This window comes from Poeciliopsis prolifica, unplaced genomic scaffold (genome assembly GCF_027474105.1).
Source record: "Poeciliopsis prolifica strain line A6 unplaced genomic scaffold, Auburn_PproV2 SCAFFOLD035, whole genome shotgun sequence".
Classification (NCBI taxonomy): domain Eukaryota; kingdom Metazoa; phylum Chordata; class Actinopteri; order Cyprinodontiformes; family Poeciliidae; genus Poeciliopsis; species Poeciliopsis prolifica.
The window spans coordinates 5,676,467-5,697,299 of NW_026562410.1; the positions used below are offsets into that span (position 1 = coordinate 5,676,467).

Consider the following 20,833-nt stretch of genomic DNA (forward strand, 5'->3'; position numbering starts at 1 on the left):
TTTTTATTAAATTTTGTAAAGAAGACAGTCATGTTATGTTCTTCAGGGTTTCTTGATGCAGCGCCACCACAGGCGGGGAGGGGAACAGCTCTGTCAAAGGGTTTGGTTGGTTTGACACAGTGCAGTATGAAAACGAACCGCACCGACTGAAACTGTAAATGTTGCAACTTTGGTCCTCAATCTACTGGACCATCAGGCGTGAAAACATCCTCATACATGACATTCTGAAGACTGGAGGCCAGTTAAGGAGTTCATTGGTTCTTATAAGGGAAACCAATGAACTTCTGTTTCATCGTTTCCATTTTCTTCCTGAAAAATGTTTTGAAGACATTTAGCGACTTTTCAACGTGTGATATTTTGAGTTTTTTTTTTTTTTAGAAATCGAAAGTGCTTGTTTGTGTCCAAGTTTTGAACTTGAAGCAGTTAGCAGTGTACGTGATATCTCCAACTGAGAGCGTCATCATGACATGCAAATGGCATGTGCTGCAGCAGAGTGGAAGGTGTTAGCTCCGGCTGCTGCAGCTGAATTATGCAAGCCGTGAAGCGCAGACAGAGAGAAAGAAAGTGCATTACAAAACGCTGAGCTCAGGGGTTTGGCTCGGAGCCAGTTCTGACGCTCCCACATGTGCTCTCTCACACTCAGCTGAGGGCATAGACATTTTTATTATTTTTTTTTTCCAGTTGCACAGCGGCGCTCCTTCCTCCTGCCGAGTCGGTGTCTCTCTTTCTGTTACGTCAGAGGTTCAGCTGTGGGCCAGGCATGACCGGGGCGGGGCCACGCCGCTGACGCCGCTGTGTTTGTCTCCTCGTTACAGGATGTGGACCCGGCGGTTGAGTAGAGTGTGGTCTGCTACTCATGTGTGTGTGTGTGTGTGTGTGTGTGTGTGTGTGTGTGTGTGTGTGTGCTCGGCAGGAAAAGCAGCTGTAAGAAGTGAAACGGCGTTTTCTCCGTTTCTACACGGGGTTTCACTCTCAGACACCTTCCGCTCCCGTTTGGTTTGGCTTTGGTGTGCGTCGTGTCTGCAGACAAAACACCCACTCTGCTTACTGCGATTCTTCCACAATACTGGGATAGATATGTGTCAGCTGTGTCACACAAGCTCGCACACACACACACACACACACACACACGCACAGAGGAGAAGCTGTGAGCAAAGTGGAAATTAGACCTGATGTTCCAAGTCAGGCTCTGGAGCTCATCTGTATGTACGGTGTGTTTGTTTTAGAATAAGTGGTAATAACACCCATTGCAGAATTCTGCAGCAATCACCCAGTTTACTCACTAGGAAGATATGAGATCATAAACACAAGTCAAGTTTATTTGTGTAGCAAAATTTGGCCCTTCAAAGTCCTCTTATGTCCTAAAACATCATACAGTCAGCAACTACCAAACAAGCAATAAGCATTACAGTTTGTCAGAATCATCTGGAAAATACTCATCAAACACACTGATCAATCTTCCAGTTACTACGAATCAATGGAAACGATAAACGGGTTGGAGTCAACGTTTCAGCATTTTTCCAGTTTTCTGGAAGTTTGTTCCAGGTTTCCAGATTTGTGAAAGAGCTAAACACCACAGATAACCTGGCTTAGAGCGGGTTAGCAGTGGTTATTAGCTGATCTGTCCAATACTGCACTGGTTGACTTTCTGTTGTGGAAAGTCTTGCTATGGGATACATACTGCTTTAAACTTCTTCCATTTTGTTGTTTATAACCACAAACCTCACAGTATTTAGTAGCATTTGATGTGACAGACCAAGGCAAAGTGGTAGAACGGAATGGAAGCTGATGCATGGCATACAAGTATTAATGGATTTGTATTAATCTGAGTATTGACTCTTTTTTTGCATAGACTGGTTGATCCTTTCCAACCAGTCCAAGAGTTTTTATTTTCTGTAACATTTTAAATTCAAATGACAATTGGATGGGAACATGGTGATAGTCGATGAGAGACTCATCTGTCCACTACAACCTGAATGGACAGTTCAGATGTTCTGACGTGAAGCTTTTTTACGTCAGAGCAAGTTTTATGCTTCTTGCTCTAACTCCCTCCCCGAATGTTTAGTGTCATGAGTTTGAAGTACCTTACTCCCAGAAATGTAGCAACAATCAAAATGTCTGAGGCATCAATCAGTAGTGACTCAGAGAAGGGTAATATTCTCAGTAGATGCCATTAAGGTACTGCTGTAAGACCAGCCTGTCTCAGTTTCACATTTTCTAGACGCAGTAGAGGTTCTCGCCTGTGAGAACAGTAGTCGTGTTATTTAAACCTCCCCCGTAGACCGAATTGACAGAAGGTTGAGTCTTTGACGCAGCTTTTCATTTTTTTAGTTCAGACGGCCACCTAATAAAGCCGCCTGTCAGCTGTCACAGTCTTGGCTTTGCAGCTCATCAGCCTCTCGTTTGGCCGCGTTGTGCAGACGACAGCGGGGAGCGAGAAGCACATCATGCTTCTGCGATTCAAGCGACTGTTGCGTGCTCCGCTTCTCGTTGGGCAGAACAAACTGGTCAGTCTTCAGCGTGCTGTGAACCTGAGATAGGGACAGGCTGGTTGTGGACGATGAACTCCTACAGTGTGTAGCACCGTGCCTCTGAGACCATCTGTCAACCCACCAACTCTGTCAGGTTGTCTATTCCAGGGTTTGCTTATAAAAGTGCTTGTTGTGTTGGTGTTCTTTGCCAACGCCTGTCCATCTGCTGGGTCTTTGCAAGCTTAATATTTCAATCTCATTTTCGCTTGCAGCTCGGTTTACGGTACATTCCCGACTGAAACTCAAATATTTGAGAAGTCGGTTTAATCCCTCCTTCATGTGAATGTACTTCACAAACACTTCTATAGGCTCTGTGTTGAGAGGGCCAGAGGTTGACAGTTTAATGGCAGGACTTTGTATCGGTGAAATGATCCTGGCGGTGCTGACAGAGAAAGGAGGCGATTAGGGGAAGGCAAGCATTAGAGGTGTTGTGAAAGGGAAATGAAAAGGAAATGAGAGTGTGTGTGTTTCTCTGGCATCCTTTCACCTGGCTTGCGCTTCTCTGAACGAGTGACAGACAGGTTAACGGTGAAGTGAGGGTATGATCGGTGAATAATGAACAAAATATCATATTAGCCATGTTCAGTGCAAGTCTGAATCTTATTGGCTCTTCAAATTTCTCAGTAAATATATTTTTTATATTTCTGCTGAGGAGAAAGTAAATATTGCTCCACTATTCCTCCTCAGCCGAAGTGAGGTTGCAAAAGATTTTTGGGACAGTTCCACAGATGTATTTCTTCACAATCTCCATATCTCTCAGATGCCTTGTATATATAATAACATAAGCGCTAAAACAATGTAGCCACAACCTGAAAACGTTACCCATCTCATGCTATGCAAACCCTTTGTCTGTGCCGATGAAGAGTTAAGCCACCTGCTAAATGATTGGAATATTTCCAGCTGACACCAGCTGAGTTTTCATTACAAATGTTTTCAAAACTTTGTTGATATTCTGCTAATGTAAAAAAAACAAAAAAACACCTACACAATTTCACAATACCATCAAATTAGAAATGCAATTAAAATTGTTAAAAGGTTGTTAAAAACATGCTGCACTATCGTCTTCTTAACACTTGGTCGTTTTTTTTGTTGTTGTTTGTTTTGGCTCATTCGCCAGTGGTGACAGACAGTTTTTCAGTGTTTTCATTTTGCAAATTTAGTTTTGTAATCCCAATTTGTGCAGTTTCATGGTCAATGGAAACATACCTGCTGTGGTCTTCGTTTAGCACTTCCTGTGTTCGGTTGCACTTGGAAAAGTCGGGTAAACCCAAAAAAGTTCTAGTCTTCACTCAGTCGAGGTGCCCACACTGAACAGTGTTGATGTTAAGCTGAAAACTAAAATCTCTCAGCACATCTCCACAAAACCTGCAGTGTCCGATGATGCTTATCTTCATTTTCAAGTTCCAGTTTAACTCCGCAACCTTAGCTGAAACTTCAAAACTTTATTTCATTCCCGCTGACTGACGGCGAACATGTTTCTGTGCAGGTTTCCACCTGAGCGGGACGGTCCGGGAGCCGGCCACGTCCTCCGAGCCGGAGCTGCTGTGCAACGTCAGCGTCAGCTTCGACCGCTGCAAGATCACGTCGGTGACGTGCAGCTGCGGCAACAAGGACATCTTCTACTGCGCCCACGTGGTGGCGCTCTCGCTCTATCGGGTACGGAAGCCCGAGCAGGTCAAGCTGCGCCTGCCCATCTCGGAGACGTTGTTCCAAATGAACAGGGACCAGCTGCAGAAGTTCGTCCAGTACCTGATCACGGTGCATCACACGGACGTGCTGCCGACGGCGCAGAAGCTGGCCGACGAAATACTGTCGCAGAACTCCGAGATCAACCAGGTGCACGGTGAGTGGAGGGGCCCTCTGGGGCCTCGGGGCCAAAAATGGGCTGAACTGTTAACATACGTACAAACACGCACTCAAGTAGACACAAGTATTTGTTTTCATGCTTGCGCTTTCATAGCAGCCTGTGGGTGACAATCTGCTTTTGGTTTTCTCGACAGAATATGCAGAAGAGCTTCTTATCTGCTAACCGCAGGAGTTGGAATAATGGCCTGAACCTGAAATGAAACGGGAATTTTCTAAACAAATAATTTATGTCTGAGTTTTTGTCTCCGTTTCTATAATAAGCTATAAAGTAAAATCATAATGCAGCGCGTTCGCACGCTTCTCGCTGTAGTAATAACTATTTAGCTGCTACAATCAATTTTTACAGACTGTTTGTAAGCTTGCAGCTTCCTGATTGTCCCAAACACATCAGGCTTCAGTTTTTTCACTTCATATTTCTGCCTAACTACTTTCACTCTTTCTGTGGTTGAAGCTTTTTACAGCGTTCGGTTCACCCAGGAGACACTTGTTAAGTGTTCCAAAAGTTGCTCTTCTGGGCTGATCGATAGGGTTAATGCTATCGATCAGTGGTTAAGCTGACCGAGCACACATTAACGCATTCTGTTTGATCGGAGCACACACACACTTACACACACACACTTACACACACACACACACACACACACACACACACACACACACGTGCACACACGCACACAAAAACAGTTTCAATTAAAATTTCTGTACATAATCTGTACTCTTAAGTGGGAATTTCACATTTCCAACAAATTCAACTGAAGGGCAGATTCGGCTCTTAGGCTTTTCACTTGTCCAGATCTAAAAATCCAAAACATGTCCAGTGAGGAGAAAGCTAGAGATACTCCACCTACTTAAGATTCCTGGAACATGATGGGATTCTGAAGTCATGTCATAGATAGATAGATAGATAGATAGATAGATAGATAGATAGATAGATAGATAGATAGATAGATAGATAGATAGATAGATAGATAGATAGATAGATAGATAGATAGATAGATAGATAGATAGATAGATAGATAGATAGATAGATAGATAGATAGATAGATACATACATAGATACATAGATACATAGATACATAGATGGCTAGCTAATTACATACTAGCTATGTCAAATTTATTAAATGATTAAACCTTTGTTTTCTAAAGTCTTTACTTTGTTTCAATATTTGCATTAGATAGCCTGCTAGCATAGCTGAAGGTGGTTGAAACCGTCTTTGCTCAAGTTTCAAACGTCATTCTGTCACACAAAGCCATGACGTATAAATCTGCATAAAATGCACACGAGTTGAAGCATTTGGTCTCCTCATTGAATACAACCATTGGCCTGCAGCTCGCTGTTGTCCTTTAAACCCGTTGAGCTGGCGATGATGTCATTCTCAGGTAAAAGTTGGGACTTCTGAGGCAAATAGGAATGGTTTCTTCTTCTACCAAAAGTAGAATAAATAAATGGATCAACAATTTGAGAGAATTTAACTGCTGTCTGTTTTTTTTGTTGTTTTTTTTTCATGGTAGGAGCTCCAGATCCGACTGCGGGGGCGAGCGTGGACGACGAGAACTGTTGGCATTTGGATGAGGAACAGGTCCAGGAGCAGGTCAAGCTCTTTCTCTCCCAGGGCGGGTACCACGGCTCGGGAAAGCAGCTCAACCTGCTGTTCAGCAAGGTACCAAACTCCCAGCCGCATTAGGGCTCTGCTCTCTGTGTGTTTCTCTTTTGCAATGGAGCTACAGAGATCTGGGATACCGCAAGGATGTGTATTGATGTCTTTGTTTCTTCTATAGCTTGTGATGTGTGTTGTGATGCAAAAGACAATATTTCGTTTCCGTCAAATTGAATCAATGATTAAAGTTTTGTTTTCTACACTCTTTTTTTTTTTACTTTTTAATGCTTTTTTTCCCTTGCACTTTGTGCCAGTACTTCTATTTGTTTGTCTTTTTTTTTTAAATAAATTTTAACTGAAGTTATTTATTTTTCAGTAGTCAGATGGCAAATCAGTGCAACCAAATATTCTCGTGTGCAATAACTGGTGAATGTTTAATGAATGATGGCTGTTATATTCTATTTTGAGGGAGATTGTTATCATGTGTGATTTATTTTACAAACTTTCTGACCCAACTAAAACATTGACACTCATCCGGTTCCTATTTTTCTTTCATATTGGTGATTTCACCTTAATTTACTGAAGCCATGCAGATTCTTCTTTTATTTACACTCACGTGTTTCCTTATCTTTTTTTTTTTTTTTGTGAAATTCGATTTTTTGGAAAAAGGGGGGGGGGAAATAAAAGAAAGAATACGACACGTCTACATGTAACCTGAACGCCCCTGTGCCCTCCAGGTGAGAGAGATGCTGAGGATGAGGGACTCCAACGGCGCTCGCATGCTGACGCTGATCACGGAGCAGTTCATGGGCGACCCCCGGCTGGCGCTGTGGAGGCAACAGGGGACCACCATGACTGACAAGTACAGGCAGCTGTGGGATGAGCTAGGTACGAAACGCAGCCGCGCCCAGACACTGACGCCGGACGGCAGCTGCTGCGAGACGTCACCGCTGTTCGGCGTCGCTAATCCATTCCATAAGACCGATCGATGCGCATTTATTTTGCTGCATAATCGAAAAAAACGTTCTGTCGTAGCATCCATTTGTAACAAGATGCTTTGCGCGGTGTGCGGACATAAAGCGGTGTGAGGTATTCCTGCGCGCCTGCAGGCCTTGGCGCGGCGATCCTCTGCAGTAACCCGACGACGCGTTAATGAGATGAGGCGGTTCAAGACTCGTGCTTTCCTGATTTGATGGGATTTTAAGCTGGACTCACTTTAACTGTGAACAGCAGCTGATCCGGCTTCATCTGAACCGTTTCACTCCCACAGTAGTGTTTGTCTTTGGCAGCAGGTTTTGCACGCGTTTGTCTGAAACTGACACAAACTTGCAGCAGAGATTCGACGGAGTGCTGGGGCCGGGCGGAGAAAAAGGTTTATTTTAAGTACGAGAATAATGTTATGAGTAGAGAATTTATGCAACAGTAAAACCTCAATGACTCAATAATAAAGTTGTAATGAGACAAAAATAGTGGCGCGGCATTACGAGAATAATAAAATATTGCTCATTTTAATTTTTATTTGATTTTTTGGTCGTAGCTATTATAAAATTACTACTTCATTCTTCTGGTATTACAACTATATTCCACATGTTACGGCTTTATTGTTGTACAATTTTATTCCTTAGTCTTTACAACTTTATTCTCTCATCATCACAACTTTGTTTTCAAAAATGTTCTACTCCTGAAATGTTTTAAGTTACTCCTGAAATGTTTTAAGTTTTTTTCTTAGAAAATTTCTGATACTAATGTCAAAATTTGTCATTTTTGTCTTACAAACGTTTGACTTTTCAAGCTCATAAATGTTCACGATTATTTTTCTAGAAAATGTTGAGATTTTTTTGTGGAGATTTACCGTTTAAAAAAAAAACTGCATCAGCCCTAATATGCCGTCTTTATAGAATAGAATAGAATTCATTTCATCTCATATCTGCATTTTGTTAACTTTTAAAGCAACATCACTCTGACATCGACACAATAATTATTCCTTTTGCAATCTCTGCTTTTCATTCGGGTTTCCTCCGATATGTCGTCGTATTTGGCCGACTCCCCTTCAGCGGTTTGCATCTCGGAGCAGAATGTGTGATCTCGGATCGTGTGTGTGTGTGTGTGTGTGTGTGTGTGTGTGTGTGTGTGTGTGTGTGTGTGTGTGTGTGTGTGTGCAGGCGCCCTGTGGATGTGCATCGTCCTGAACCCTCACTGTAAGCCTGAGCAGAAGCCTGCGTGGCTCCGGCAGCTCCGCAGGTGGAACGGCGTGGACGTGTGTCCCTTGGAGGACGGTAACCATGGCAGCGAGCTGATCAATCTGACCAACGCTCTGCCCCAGGGGCCTCCCGGCTATCCAGGTGAGAGGAGCGCGGCCCTTCCTGTTTTATCTCCTCTCTCTCTCTCTCTGTCACCTTATCGGTCCGCTCTCTTCGCTCTGCTGCCGTAGCAACGCCGTTGAGCCCTCCCCTTTCCTCCACCTCTATTTTAATCAAGTCTCTCTGCTTCAGTCTCAGTGCCTGTGAGCCTTATTACCCTTTCAGTGTGGCTAATAGAATGAGCCTAATAACACAGTGGAGGGCCTGCAGCTTTTTCTTCTTTCACTACATCAGAGAAATTCCTTTTTTCCCAGGTAGCAAAATAATGTTTGTAAGAAGGAAGGAGGGGTTTCTGTTGCTGCTGGTGTTTCATCCAGACAGTCTCTGGAGCCGTGTGTCGTTCTGACATCTTACTGTTGTGGTCCCATTAGTGTGTCTCCTTCCGATACGATACCGATGTTGACCCGATACGATATCGGCACGAAGCATGCATACTTTTATTGTTTATTTCGTGACGTCGTTCGTACAGCTGCTGAAAATCCTTCAAAATGCTTACATTCCATCCATTCCATCAAGGTTTGGGAGGCGCTTGAAATTCAAACGGGAACGTTTTGAAAATGAAGTGCAATCTAATGTTTAGAAAAATTTACAGGTCAGGCCGGATGTTTTTCATACATGTAATAAAAAGACACATAGATTTTTTTTTTCCTCACTGTCTGAAGTTAAATCAGAGTCAATGTTTCTTTTCTTGGGTCCAATGAAATTACCAAAATTATTCCGACTTGATAAATGCCAGCAAACGTAGCTTTCTTTGCATATTTTGTTTAAGCTTTTAATTTGAGCAGGAAGGTTATTTATCTCAACATGACTAGTTTGGATTGTTTCAGTGTGAATATATAAAGTTATAATATTTTATATACGAAGCAACATTATTGAAACTGCTGGGTTGTTTTTTTTTAATTAGTGTTTTGTTCTTGGACCAATTTCTGATATCTGTATCGGAAATACAGATATCAAAGAAAGGCTTCTTCTAGCCCTTCATTTATCCTTGTTTTAGAAAATTAGCACCATTATTTGTGCCAGTTGTGGTCTTGACACTTCCTGTTTCACTCGTGATATGAAAAAAAGTGCTAACTTCCTGTCGCCACATGGTCGAGTTGTGACCAAAGTCCTTCGGGTTTGACGAATCGCTCCAACTCCCCGTTCCGCAGACGCTCTGACGCGCCCTCACCGGACCGTCTTCACGCGCGCCATCGAGGCCTGCGACCTGCACTGGCAGGACCCCCACCTGCAGCACATCATCACCGAGGACCACTACAACCACTACTGTTACCACGACAACCTCAACGGCTCCCTCTTCGACTCCAGAGGGTGGCCCCTGTGGCACGGTGAGAGGGCCACGGAGGCTCGGTCTGGTTCCACACAAGACAAAACCAGCTTTAGATAGAGGAGCTTTCTCATATTAATATTGATGAAAAAACAAGTTCGACTGGCAGATTATTTCACTGACAACACGGGAGAAATGTCTTGTTAGAAGTGAAATAATCTGCCAGTGGAACTAGAACCTTTCATCCATATTTACTGAAGAAAAGCTCCGATGTTTTTCTGAAAAGTTACTTTTGTCCCACATCAAGCGTATTAAGACATTTGCACCAGAAACTAGACAAAATCACTAATGTTTTTTTTTTATATATATTCTTTTTTTTTTTTCAAATTAAAGCTGTCTCCTCTCGCTGCTGTTTTTGTTGTTGTTGTTAATCAGAGCACGTTCCCACGGCGTGCGCCCGAGTGGACGCCCTGCGGTCACACGGTTACCCCAAAGAGGCGCTGCGTCTGGCCATCGCCATCGTCAACACGCTGCGGCGGCTGCAGCAGAAGCAGCTGGAGCTTTTCCGCGGCCACAGAAAAGGTCAGTCTGTCTTCCTTTGCTAAAGTGAAGGTTTGTTTGAGGCGCCGCTTTTCGCAGAAACTCAAACCTCCGCAGGTTTCATTCTGTAGATTTTGTATGTTGGGTGACAAATCAACACAAGATAAAAGTTGCTGATATGTTTGCAAGACATAGTTTAGTCCTGATCTGATACCTGGTTCTCCCTGTGCTCGTTCCCTCAGAGCTGCTCCACAGGGGCGTAACATCCATCACCAACCTGGAGGGCTGGGTGGGCCACCCTTTGGACCCCATAGGCACTTTGTTCGCCACCCTTATGGAGACGGGACGGGGGAGTGACGATGGAGCCACCGCCGACTTCCCAGGTAGATGCTCGCGGATTGACAGCAGCTGCGATTCGGTTAAGCACAGAACAGCGGAAATGGAAACTCCGAAAACAAATTTGCTCAACGGAAACACAGCAATTGTGGAAAAAAAGCGTTCGTTGTCTTCTAAAAAAACAATTTTTGCGCAAGGGTGAGGTGTTTCTTCTTATTTGTTTTCTCCAGCCGTATCGAAATAGACGCATTTCGATGCTTTTAGACGCATCCAGACGTTTTCTTTTACTGCAGCTCGAGCCGTCCTCAAACGCACCATCCCGCTGCAGCGATTGCGTCGTTCCCGTCAGACCTGCAGGGCCTCGGGTCGTAATCGGCAGAGATGACACAGACGTACTGATTGGCCTGCAGTCATCCTCCAATACCGGCTCATGAATAAGAGATGCGGCAGGAAAAACACTCCAATTAAAACACATTAATTATGCAGGCAGACGAATTTCAACATGCCACAGCCAGACAGGACGTCACAGCAGCCCTCCGCTCGCATCTCTGGTATAAAGTACAATTAATTCACAAAGCGTCGCCTGCACTCAAGACCCCCTTGAATTATTAGGGAGTTTAGCGTTTGTTTCCACTGAGTGGAACTGAGCTTTAAGATGTTGTTTTAGGAGACAAATCTCAAACTTTATAAAATTATTCTCCATTTCAGAGAGGACTTTTGTATTTAACAAGTCAACCAAGACTCTTTCGACGCTTGAATTCAGGTCACTTGGACAGACTGTCAGGTTGATCATTCGAGGTCTTCAAATTTAGAGATTGTACTTTAGCTTTTTCACTGAAGAATGTTAGTTTATGTGTTGAACTTTTATTTCTACAGGTTGTCCCATCGAGATCCAGGATCTCATTTACAAAATAAGAGCTGCAGAAGGAGTTTATTTCCGCTCTCATTTCACTTTCTTACGTTAAAGCTCCTGCCAGTGTACTTCAGAACAGAAAATGTTCATTTATTTTTGTGGATTTTGATGACTGTGGCCTGCAGACGAAGTTTTGATTCCCATAAAGCTCGGCCTAAAACAGGTAAAAATGAAACTTTCTAAGGCTCACAAAAGGTGATTGATAATGAAGGGTTAGGAAAAATTGCCATGGAAAGTTGAGTGGGAGAAAAAAATGCGGTAAATTTCCGCCATAAAAAAACTGAAATTTTGTCATTAATCTCAAACATTTTCTAGAGAAAAAATGACTTGAAACTCAGAAATTTCCAAGTTTTTTTATTTGGAAAATTTCTGAGATTAATTCACCAATTTTTTAATAAAATTTTTTGGCAGAAATTTACTCAAACTTTAGTTTCTTTCTACCTGCTGTGGCCCTAATACGGCATCATAAAAGTCAATTCCTATAAGTTTTTTTTTTTTTTTGAAAAGTCAGAAACAATTCACCACAATCTACTGAAACAATTAGACACTTTGTTGACTAATTTATGCATTTATATATATTTTTGTAATGAACCATTGAGGAGATGTTTAAAAACAGAAACAGTTTAAAATCAAACCTGCAACACAACAAGAAGTCGGCTGCCTCCGAATAGTTTCGGTCTCTCATAGCTGTGAAGGTTTTTAATTAAAGCCGTTGTTTTTATCAGTGGAAGTGTGCGTGAGGGAGCGTGTGTTCTTCAGGGAGCGTGGGTTCCCCGGGGACTAACGGTGAGGTCTGCCTAGACATCATTAAAGCTCTTAAACACATGATCGCTGCTCCCAGGAGGAGGCGCACAGCTCAGGGAGAAAAGGAATCAATAGATTTATCAATATGTGGCTCGGTTCACAACCCAGAGGGGACGTTTATTTTTTGCTGAGTCATCGTCTCTTCTCTCCCCCGCCCCCACCAGGCTTTCTGGGCCCCTGCAGGAGGCCGGAGAACCCCGTGTACACGCCGCCGCCGGCTCTCCTGGAGGACGGCGAGACGTTCGCGGCGTTGGCTGTGGAGATGGCGCTGATGGGCCTGGGCCAGCAGAGGGCGATGCCGGACGGCCTCTACGCTCAGGAGAAGGTGTGTCGCAACGAAGAGCAGCTACTGGCCAAGCTCCAGGAAGTAGACCTGGACGAGGCGCTGGTGAAGATCCTCCGGAAGCAGGCCGCGCTTCTGCTGGAGGGTGAGTGAACATTGCCGCTATGGCCAGGTTTCATTTATCTTTAGACACCGTTCACAGTTTTACATTTTAGATTTCGTGCGCCCAAACGTCTAAAATTAAAGAATGACACGAGTTAGACTTGTGTATATATGGAGACTTTATTTGTAATAAGAGTAAAATTATTACCCGCCTAATTTTCTGACAGAGGAAAATGTTACATACAGCACAAGGCATTCATCTTCTTAACCAAGCTTTTATAAAAAGCACAACATCGTTTAGCCAGAAATCTTTGCTAGAAAGCCAATTTTGCTGCTCCGAAATTAGCTTTTATTTAATGTAATAGACTTGACTAAATATTAGCAAGCATTTTGAAAAATAGCAACCCCAAATCCTGTAGTTATACTGAAAATGAATCTGTTCAATCAAGGCCAACAAAAGTCTCTTTTAACATAGCAAACGTGCAAATGTCTTCTGAAGTTTTGGATCTGTGGTGAATAACAACCATTGTCCTACAAAAAAAATAGAATCGCTTTAGTCCAGTTTTAGTCGACAAAAGAATCTGTTAAAGTTTTAGTCAAGCATCACAGCATCTGTTGTCGGTCTCTGGGCAACCGTATCATCAGCGCTGGTCTTTGTTATTAATGCCCGGCCATCAAAGAAACAATTTCATTGTTGATGGCAGGCTGCTCTGACTTTTATTTAGAGGCAACAGAGAAAGGGGAGGGGGAGTATAGATGTAAACAACACTTTTTGGATTTTTATTTGCAGACAAAACAATGAAAGCCATAACATGTTACCAGTGTTTTGTATTTTCCAGACACATGGTGCCATTTTATAGCACAATCCAGTAACTATGTTACCTCCAGTGGTTATGAAATGCTGGATAAATCAACTATAAGTAATTTGATGTCTTGAAATTTTACCTGTCTCTTTAAGAAACTCCTGCTGTTTCTGAAAATCTGCCTTCAGAAAATCGACTGCAAGTTTTTTCCCCCAGCGTTTCACTGAGAAGTAGCTTGTATAACAAGCTCAGCAGTTCCACCAGGCGTTTGCTAATCGCTGCTGGCTAGTCTGAAGGAGCTGAGTGGGGAGTGACAGGGAGGGGCGGCTCTGTGAGGCTGTAACTTCTGCTGCTCTAAGGAGGAGCTTTGTCCTCAAAGCTGAGCACAGCTGAGCGGTTGCCATAGAGATCAAAAAATGTCTTAAACATTCATAAAAAAAAAATTAAGGCAACACTTCAGGCATGGTTTTGATGAGGGAATAACATTATAACATGATGTAGAGCTCAGAACTGTTTATTTTTACAGAACATTGCCCCTTAAAGTCACAAAAAGTGCACATAAAACTCGGTCACGTTTCAGCTACGCTAAGCTAACGTTAAGCTAATCTCGGTCCTACTGTACTGCGCACACGATAGCATGCGACCAACCTTCGCTAACATGTTGTTTGCTCTGTGTTCTGCTGATCTGCACCACGGGCATCTGATTGTGCATAAACATTTGTTCTGCCTGTGAACCTTAGCATGAACTCTGTGCTCCCTTCGTTCATTTATTTACTCTCTGGCGTTTGCGATGCTAATTTACACGTGTCTGTATCATTTGCTCTGCCGGCTGCTGACGTCGTGTACATATCTGTGTGTGTGTGTGGCTAAAAAAAGCTCGTGGCTCGTCGCGGTTCAAGCCTCCTTTGCTCTCAGTCCCACTAATGATAGAGGCGGGCAGCCCCTCACATGAGGCTCGGTCATCCCCGGTTGGTCGTGATTATCAAGGAGACGCCCACAGGAAGTGGCTGCTCGTACATTACTGAGGGAAGGGTGAAGACAGAATGCATTTCGCTCACTTTTAGACAATGGATGGTAAAGGAAGCGTCCAGTGACGTTCCCCTTTTTTTTTCTTCCCCACTCACACAAAACCCACTAACAAGTATTGTGTGTTGACCCCGAGCTTGACCTTTCTTCTTGTTGTTCCACAGTCCAAAAGCAGGTGAAGATTCACGAGACAATGGACTTTGCCTCATTATGAGCTTTATGCTTGATACTGCTTGTAATGAAGACCACAGACAAAGATGGCGGAAAAGACCATTTTAGGGTTTTATGCGTCAGGACGTACTTCAGTTCAAAAATACTTTATTGATCCCAAAGGGAAATTAAAATGCAAATAACCAAACCCAAAAATACTTGGTAAGATTTTGAGTTTATGTGGTGTGAAATGTTTGAAATTCAACTTTGGCATCAAATTTGTTGATGTTGATGGACAGTTTGCAGAGAATGGACAGTTTCTCCTGCCTCCTCTAATTGGTGATTTTCTGCCGAGTCAGCAAAGAAAATCAGGCAGGACAGTGAGAGTGATATAAAAAAAATGATTAAAGAAATCGCAAATTAGCAGCAGCAAAATGTAGCAACCAACACTGCAAAAACACAAAATCTTACCAACTATTTTTTGGTTTGGTTTCTAATGCAAATGTCTTAGTAAATTTGAAATAAAACCAAAATTATTAAAAGTGACTCCCATAAGTCACTTTTCAGTGACTTATGGGATCTTGTTATAAGTTAATAATTTCTCACTGTTATTTTTTTAAAGCACTATCTATAAGTAAAATAATCTGGCAGTGGAACTAGTGCTTTTTTTAATGCTTGGTGATATTTGTGCTTCTGCAGTGAACTATTTCGTTCTTTCAGTTTCTGAAAACGTTCTTTAAGAAAACATCTTCTTAAAGAGACTGTAATGTTCACAAAAATGGTAAACTAACGCACTGCTGCTTTTGGCCTGTGCATTGATGGCATTTTCATATCGTTGAGCACAAATGTGTGCCCAGCTGCATGAACAGGCGTCAAATGTCACGTCTCAGAGTCAGGACGTCCATGACGTCTTCCCCCGACCTCCGGCTGCCTCTCTTGGCTTTTATAACGGACCTGCTGCATCCTGTCTGCTCCGGGCTGTGACCGTCCCCCCCCTCTGTTTGTCTCCTGTCTTTCCAGCCGGTCCTTACAGCGGTCTGGGGGAAGTCCTCTACAGAGAGAGCGTCCCCATGCACACGTTTGCCAAGTATCTCTTCACCTCCCTGCTACCTCACGACGCCGAGCTGGCGTACAGCATTGCACTGAGGGCCATGAGGTGAGTCGCACGCCATTGTTGCCTATTTCAGATTTGTTTTGCGGTTCAATTGTTTCGTTGTCGTACAAAAGCAAAAACAAACAAACAAAAGAACACTTTTTATTTGAACAGAATTTATTTAATAAGCTTGTAAAATATTAAGCAGCCTCAACAGGTCATAATGGATGCCACTTTGAATGCGAAAGGTTTACAGGAAGTGTGTGTTGCATGTAAGCAATGTTGGACTTAGCGTTGCATGTTGATGTCACAATTATGCTATAATTTCCAATATATATTCAGCTAAATAAAGGTTATTATTTTCTCATTTGACTGGAGTCAAACATCTTAGGAGCTACTGCAAAAAACAAATGTAATTCATTATTTCCTTATGATGAGGCATGATGTGGAATTACCATGTACTATGGAATATGAGTCATATTTTTTTATAGTCATGTTGCGCTAGAGATTTATACCAAAGTGCAACTTTTATGTTTTTTTCTATTTTGTCTTATGCACAACACATTATGCTGACTGAAGTGACTTATAGTCCAGAAACTACGGTAATTCAGTTTGTGCCATTGTCGAACAGATCATTAGAATAAATAAACATCATTGGGTCCCAATCATCGTTTTGATTGGGATAATAATAATCACATTCTACTATGACAGTGAAGTGGTTCACACATTTTTCTACATTTACAAAACAAATTCAGAGACATAAAATGGCAGAAACCACTCAGATAATTATCTTCATCCCCACTTAATTCTAACCCATCGTTAGCTTCCCAAGTCTGAGTCTCCACTTGAACTTCACAATCCGAAATCCGGACTTCCTAAAGTCAAGTGGAACTTTCTAAAAGCCATGCGTGAAGTTCGCTGTACTGACCCCTGCTGGCAAGCTCTACCACTCTTTGTTCCAGCTGATGGTCAAAAGTTCATCCCTTGTAGGACTAATAACGATGATCATTCACTGATTATTTAGGCCAGAATTATCAGAGGACCTTGACGATAACTTCAAGACGAATGTCAAGGATTTTATTGTTTTCCTGCAAAGAAAAAAATTTGTTGGCATTCAAAAAAAAAATGACAAAAGGACAAGAATTAGATGCTGTGAGTGCTGGGTAATTTGCAATATTGCACATTTCACACAGGGTGATGATTATCGCCTATTTCTGGCACACAAATCTAAGTGAGAGATTCCAGTTTATGTTTGGAGGTTGGCAGCGGGAGGATGTGGCAGTAATCCGTACCAACGAGCCACAAGGACAAAACTATTCAGTCTAATTCTATTAAATGTTTTTTGTTGATTTAACATTACATTTGTACTTTCACTTTACAAATTGCCCTTTCTGACCCAGTTGAAATGTTTATTGCAGTTTGTTTATTACGTGTTTATTACGTGTTTGACCAACTCTTTTTGTTCTAGTCCTAATTGACCTGCGTGAACAAATGAAAGATGTTTTTACATGTTTGATCAAGATTGTGAAGGCATTAGTGTATTTAAGTGTACTGTACTGGTGCAGAGTCATTAATACAATTCAGTGCATTTATTGTGCATGTGTTTAAAAAACAAAAGAAAAATTTAAAGTCAATTCTGTTTTTCTGTATCGGAAGTGGAAAAGGGGGATCGGTCCCAGGAATGTGGTGCAACCTGCAGACGGATATTTGATCAAAAATATTAATGTTTCACTTTTGGGAAAATCCTCTCTAAATTCAACCAATATCCCCCCCGCCCCCAGCTCTGGTTTTTAAGAGTCATTGTTATTAATGGTTGCTTTGTGACTCCACCCTGCTGGAATTACATTACTAACAGCCCAAACTGACGATGAGTGCATGTTAAGCTGAGATGTGGTGACGTGAAGACGGCGTCCCGCTGTGACTCGGCTCCTCCTCCCACGGCCCTCAGGCCTCCTCTGCTCCGACGCTGCGGCTGATTTAGAAGCTGGCTGAGACCTTGTTTAATGACAAAACCTCCTTTTGCTGGAATATTCACTGAATAATTGAACACTGCAGAGAGGCACTTTTACAAAAGCGTGTGAATAATAAATAAATGCCGTTGGTGTTCTCCCTGACCGCTTCTCTGGCCTATATTAAACTGCACTGATGCTTTGCTTTTCTGTAATGAAAAAAAAAAAAGAAAAAGCCAAATGATTGAACTCCAGCAGCTTGAGCTGTGATTGGGATGCAGAAAAATGTGATTGTTCTTTTTAAACCCATCCACTTTTCAGAGCTCGCAGCCTGAAGCTCAGACCTGAGCTCAGGTGTGCAGGTGCACAAAGAGAAGCAATCGATTGATCTTCTGAAGGGAACGTTACACTCTGATAGCTTCTTTACCTTCATGAAATGTCGCTGTTAGTGGAGAAATTGTGTGTTTAGATCTAAGAAAGAACTAAAAAGTTTTCCTTTTCTCTCAGGTTGCCGGTCCTCGAGTCCACGCCCCCGTCAACTGACTTGTCTCGGCCTCAGCACATAGTGTCAGTGGTGCCCAATCGCTACCCTCGCTGGTTCACCCTGAGCCACATCGAGAGCCAGCAGTGTGAGCTGGCCTCCACCATGCTCACAGCTGCCAAAGGTACGCACAGACACCAAAACACCAAGACCTCCATTTCTCTACAGTTTAGACCAGAGGTGATAACTAAAAAGCTAGCTTTTTAGTTAGCAGTGCTAAGCTAAGCATAGAGCTAAACACTACAGCTGCTGGTATTTGGTGAATGCTAAAGCGCTAATAACAAACAGTAGTTGTGCTGATGCTAAAGCGCTACACTAACACGGTGCTTGGCAGAAGTTAAAGTGCCAATTGTAAACATTAGTTCTGCTAACAGTAAAGTTACACAGCAACATTGTACTTAGCAGAAGCTAATGTGCTAAAGCACTAATAATAAACATTGGTTCGCCTAAAGCGCTACATCAACACAATGCTTGGTGGAAGCTAGTACGCTAAAGTGTTAATCATAAACATTAGTTCCGCTAACTGTAAAGCATTACACAAAGGCTAAGAGATAAAGCTGAGGAGAATTCAAACCAGGGTTGGCCTTGAACATCTCACAGAACGCTGTTCGGTCCACTATGGCCATCCCAAAGCTGCTCTTTAATTCAGAAATGTCTTTTTTTTTTCAGCTCTAACTAATTAGCTTTAGCTGAATCAAAGACAACAAAAACACATGTCTCTAAGGGCTATAAAGGTTTGTGTTTGAGCAGCCCAGTAAAAGTGCAGACTTAAATCCAGCTGAAAGTCTTTGACAGTTGATGTTCGCAGACGCTCTCCATCCAACCTGACTGAACTTGGGCTGATTTGTAAAAAAGAAAAGTGAAAACACTTCAGTTTATGGATCTGCGTAGGTGTCAGAGACCCGCATCTGTAATCACGTATTATGTTTCTACTTTACTGTTTTGTCGCATAAGGTCACAATCAAACACTCCTAAACAGGATGTCCACCTTGTATGACACTCCTCCAGAATGAGCCGCCTCATCTTCTTCATGCTGTGAACTTTCTGACTGGTGACAAAGTTCACTGGTGAGATTATGGCGCTGCTTTTAGCCCCTCTGTGTTTAATTAGTCAGCGGAAAGTTTGGGTGCAGGGACGAAGCGTTGCCGTTCAGCCGCAACTCAACTCTCCGCACCACAGTCACAGGAAAACCAGAAGTCTGTGCATGGGTGTGAAGACGCTCAGAAAAAGGCAGCGATGGGCTGTGAAAGTGGGGGGAAAAGACAGTATAAGGATGATATTTCAGAGAGAAGGATTGGCAACCGCCTTTCACTTGGATGTAGCACACCCACCATGTTCCATGTGTTGGCTTTGCCGTGTTATTCAGGTGACGCCTGCAAGCTCCACACAGTGTTAGAGTCCATCCAGAAGAACATCCACTCTTCCTCTCACATCTTCAAGCTGGCTCAGGACGCCTTCAAGATCGCCACGCTGATGGACAGCCTGCCGGACCTCACGCTGCTCAAAGTCTCCCTGGAGCTGGGCCTCCAGGTAAGCACCGTGTTTCTCTGCGTGCGCAGCCCGTTGCCGCACAGACTCTGCTGAGTCTCCGCTGAGTCTCCGCTGAGCCTCTCGTGTCCCGCAGGTGATGAGGTTGACCCTGTCCACGCTGAACTGGCGGCGGAGAGAGATGGTGCGCTGGCTCGTCACGTGCGCCACTGAAGTCGGTAAGTTTGGTTTCCGCCGCCAAAAGAAAACCTTCCGAGGAAGGAAGTCGGTGGCTACATTGTCTATATATTTGCGCAATTTGACGTTTTGAAAATAAATTTGCAAATAAAACAGAAAAAATAAGTCCACTAAATGTTTTAGTGCTAGAATAAGGGTTTTAGTTTTCTGCAATTGGTTGATTTTGTAAAACTGCAACAGAGCAGGACTTAGAATGTTAAGCGTGTTCATTGATTTTTGTTAAAATTATCCAACTTTGCCACATAACTTTGTATTTCTCAGACATTGGCAACTGTATTTTAAATTGATAACATACAGTGAGATGACGGCTGTATTGAAATACTCAAACACAGACAGAAGACACACGGAAAAGACCAGTAAAAATACATTTTCTAGCTGAGAAACTTGAACCAAAAACTACACATTTGAACTCTTGATTGTCATTTATAAAAGAGTTAAAGGTCTAATACAAAACTGTGAAATGTAAGTTTGCCCGATCCCTGGTCGTACATGCAGGTATGATGACTTCTGCTCTATTTTGGCTTTTCATACGAGTCTTGCTGCTGCTGCTGCTGTTTGATGGAAACCACTGGAAAGAAAAACCCAACAAACCCGCTGTGCCCTCTGGCTGCTGACAGATGGGAAAAGCAAACATCTTGTTAGAAATGATTCAGGGTGTTTGTGTCCTCACATGCTTGGTGATGAGAGCTACTTTCAAGAACCGGCAGGCCGGACCCTGCGCCACATTACAAGCTGGGTTTGAGGGGGTTCTTGCTGAGGGCCGAGGAGTGACCAGCACGGCAGTAATTACAGAACATTGTCGGCTGATTAAGTGGGTCTTTATATTTGGACTCGTAATTCCTTGAAGCAGGCAGGAAGTTGTGTCCGGAGGGAAGCCCTCCTCCCAGATGATTTCATGTGAACGTAAGGGGAATGACAAGGAGTCCCTGTTTGGGCCTGTTCAATG

General features: G+C 42.9%; 1 protein-coding gene across 1 annotated transcript in view; it reads left to right on the plus strand.

Annotated features, from left to right (window-relative positions):
- Nucleotides 1–20,833, plus strand: part of zswim6 (zinc finger, SWIM-type containing 6) — a 47,734-nt gene that overhangs the window by 21,482 nt on the left and 5,419 nt on the right. Inside the window, exons 2-13 of the mRNA XM_055052507.1 lie at nt 4,018–4,374; nt 5,910–6,058; nt 6,733–6,883; nt 8,158–8,337; nt 9,507–9,683; nt 10,058–10,204; nt 10,405–10,545; nt 12,380–12,643; nt 15,600–15,735; nt 18,129–18,286; nt 19,529–19,692; nt 19,787–19,868. Of these exons, the coding sequence (XP_054908482.1) occupies nt 4,018–4,374; nt 5,910–6,058; nt 6,733–6,883; nt 8,158–8,337; nt 9,507–9,683; nt 10,058–10,204; nt 10,405–10,545; nt 12,380–12,643; nt 15,600–15,735; nt 18,129–18,286; nt 19,529–19,692; nt 19,787–19,868 (2,106 nt within the window). The remainder of the gene's footprint in view (nt 1–4,017; nt 4,375–5,909; nt 6,059–6,732; nt 6,884–8,157; nt 8,338–9,506; nt 9,684–10,057; nt 10,205–10,404; nt 10,546–12,379; nt 12,644–15,599; nt 15,736–18,128; nt 18,287–19,528; nt 19,693–19,786; nt 19,869–20,833) is intronic.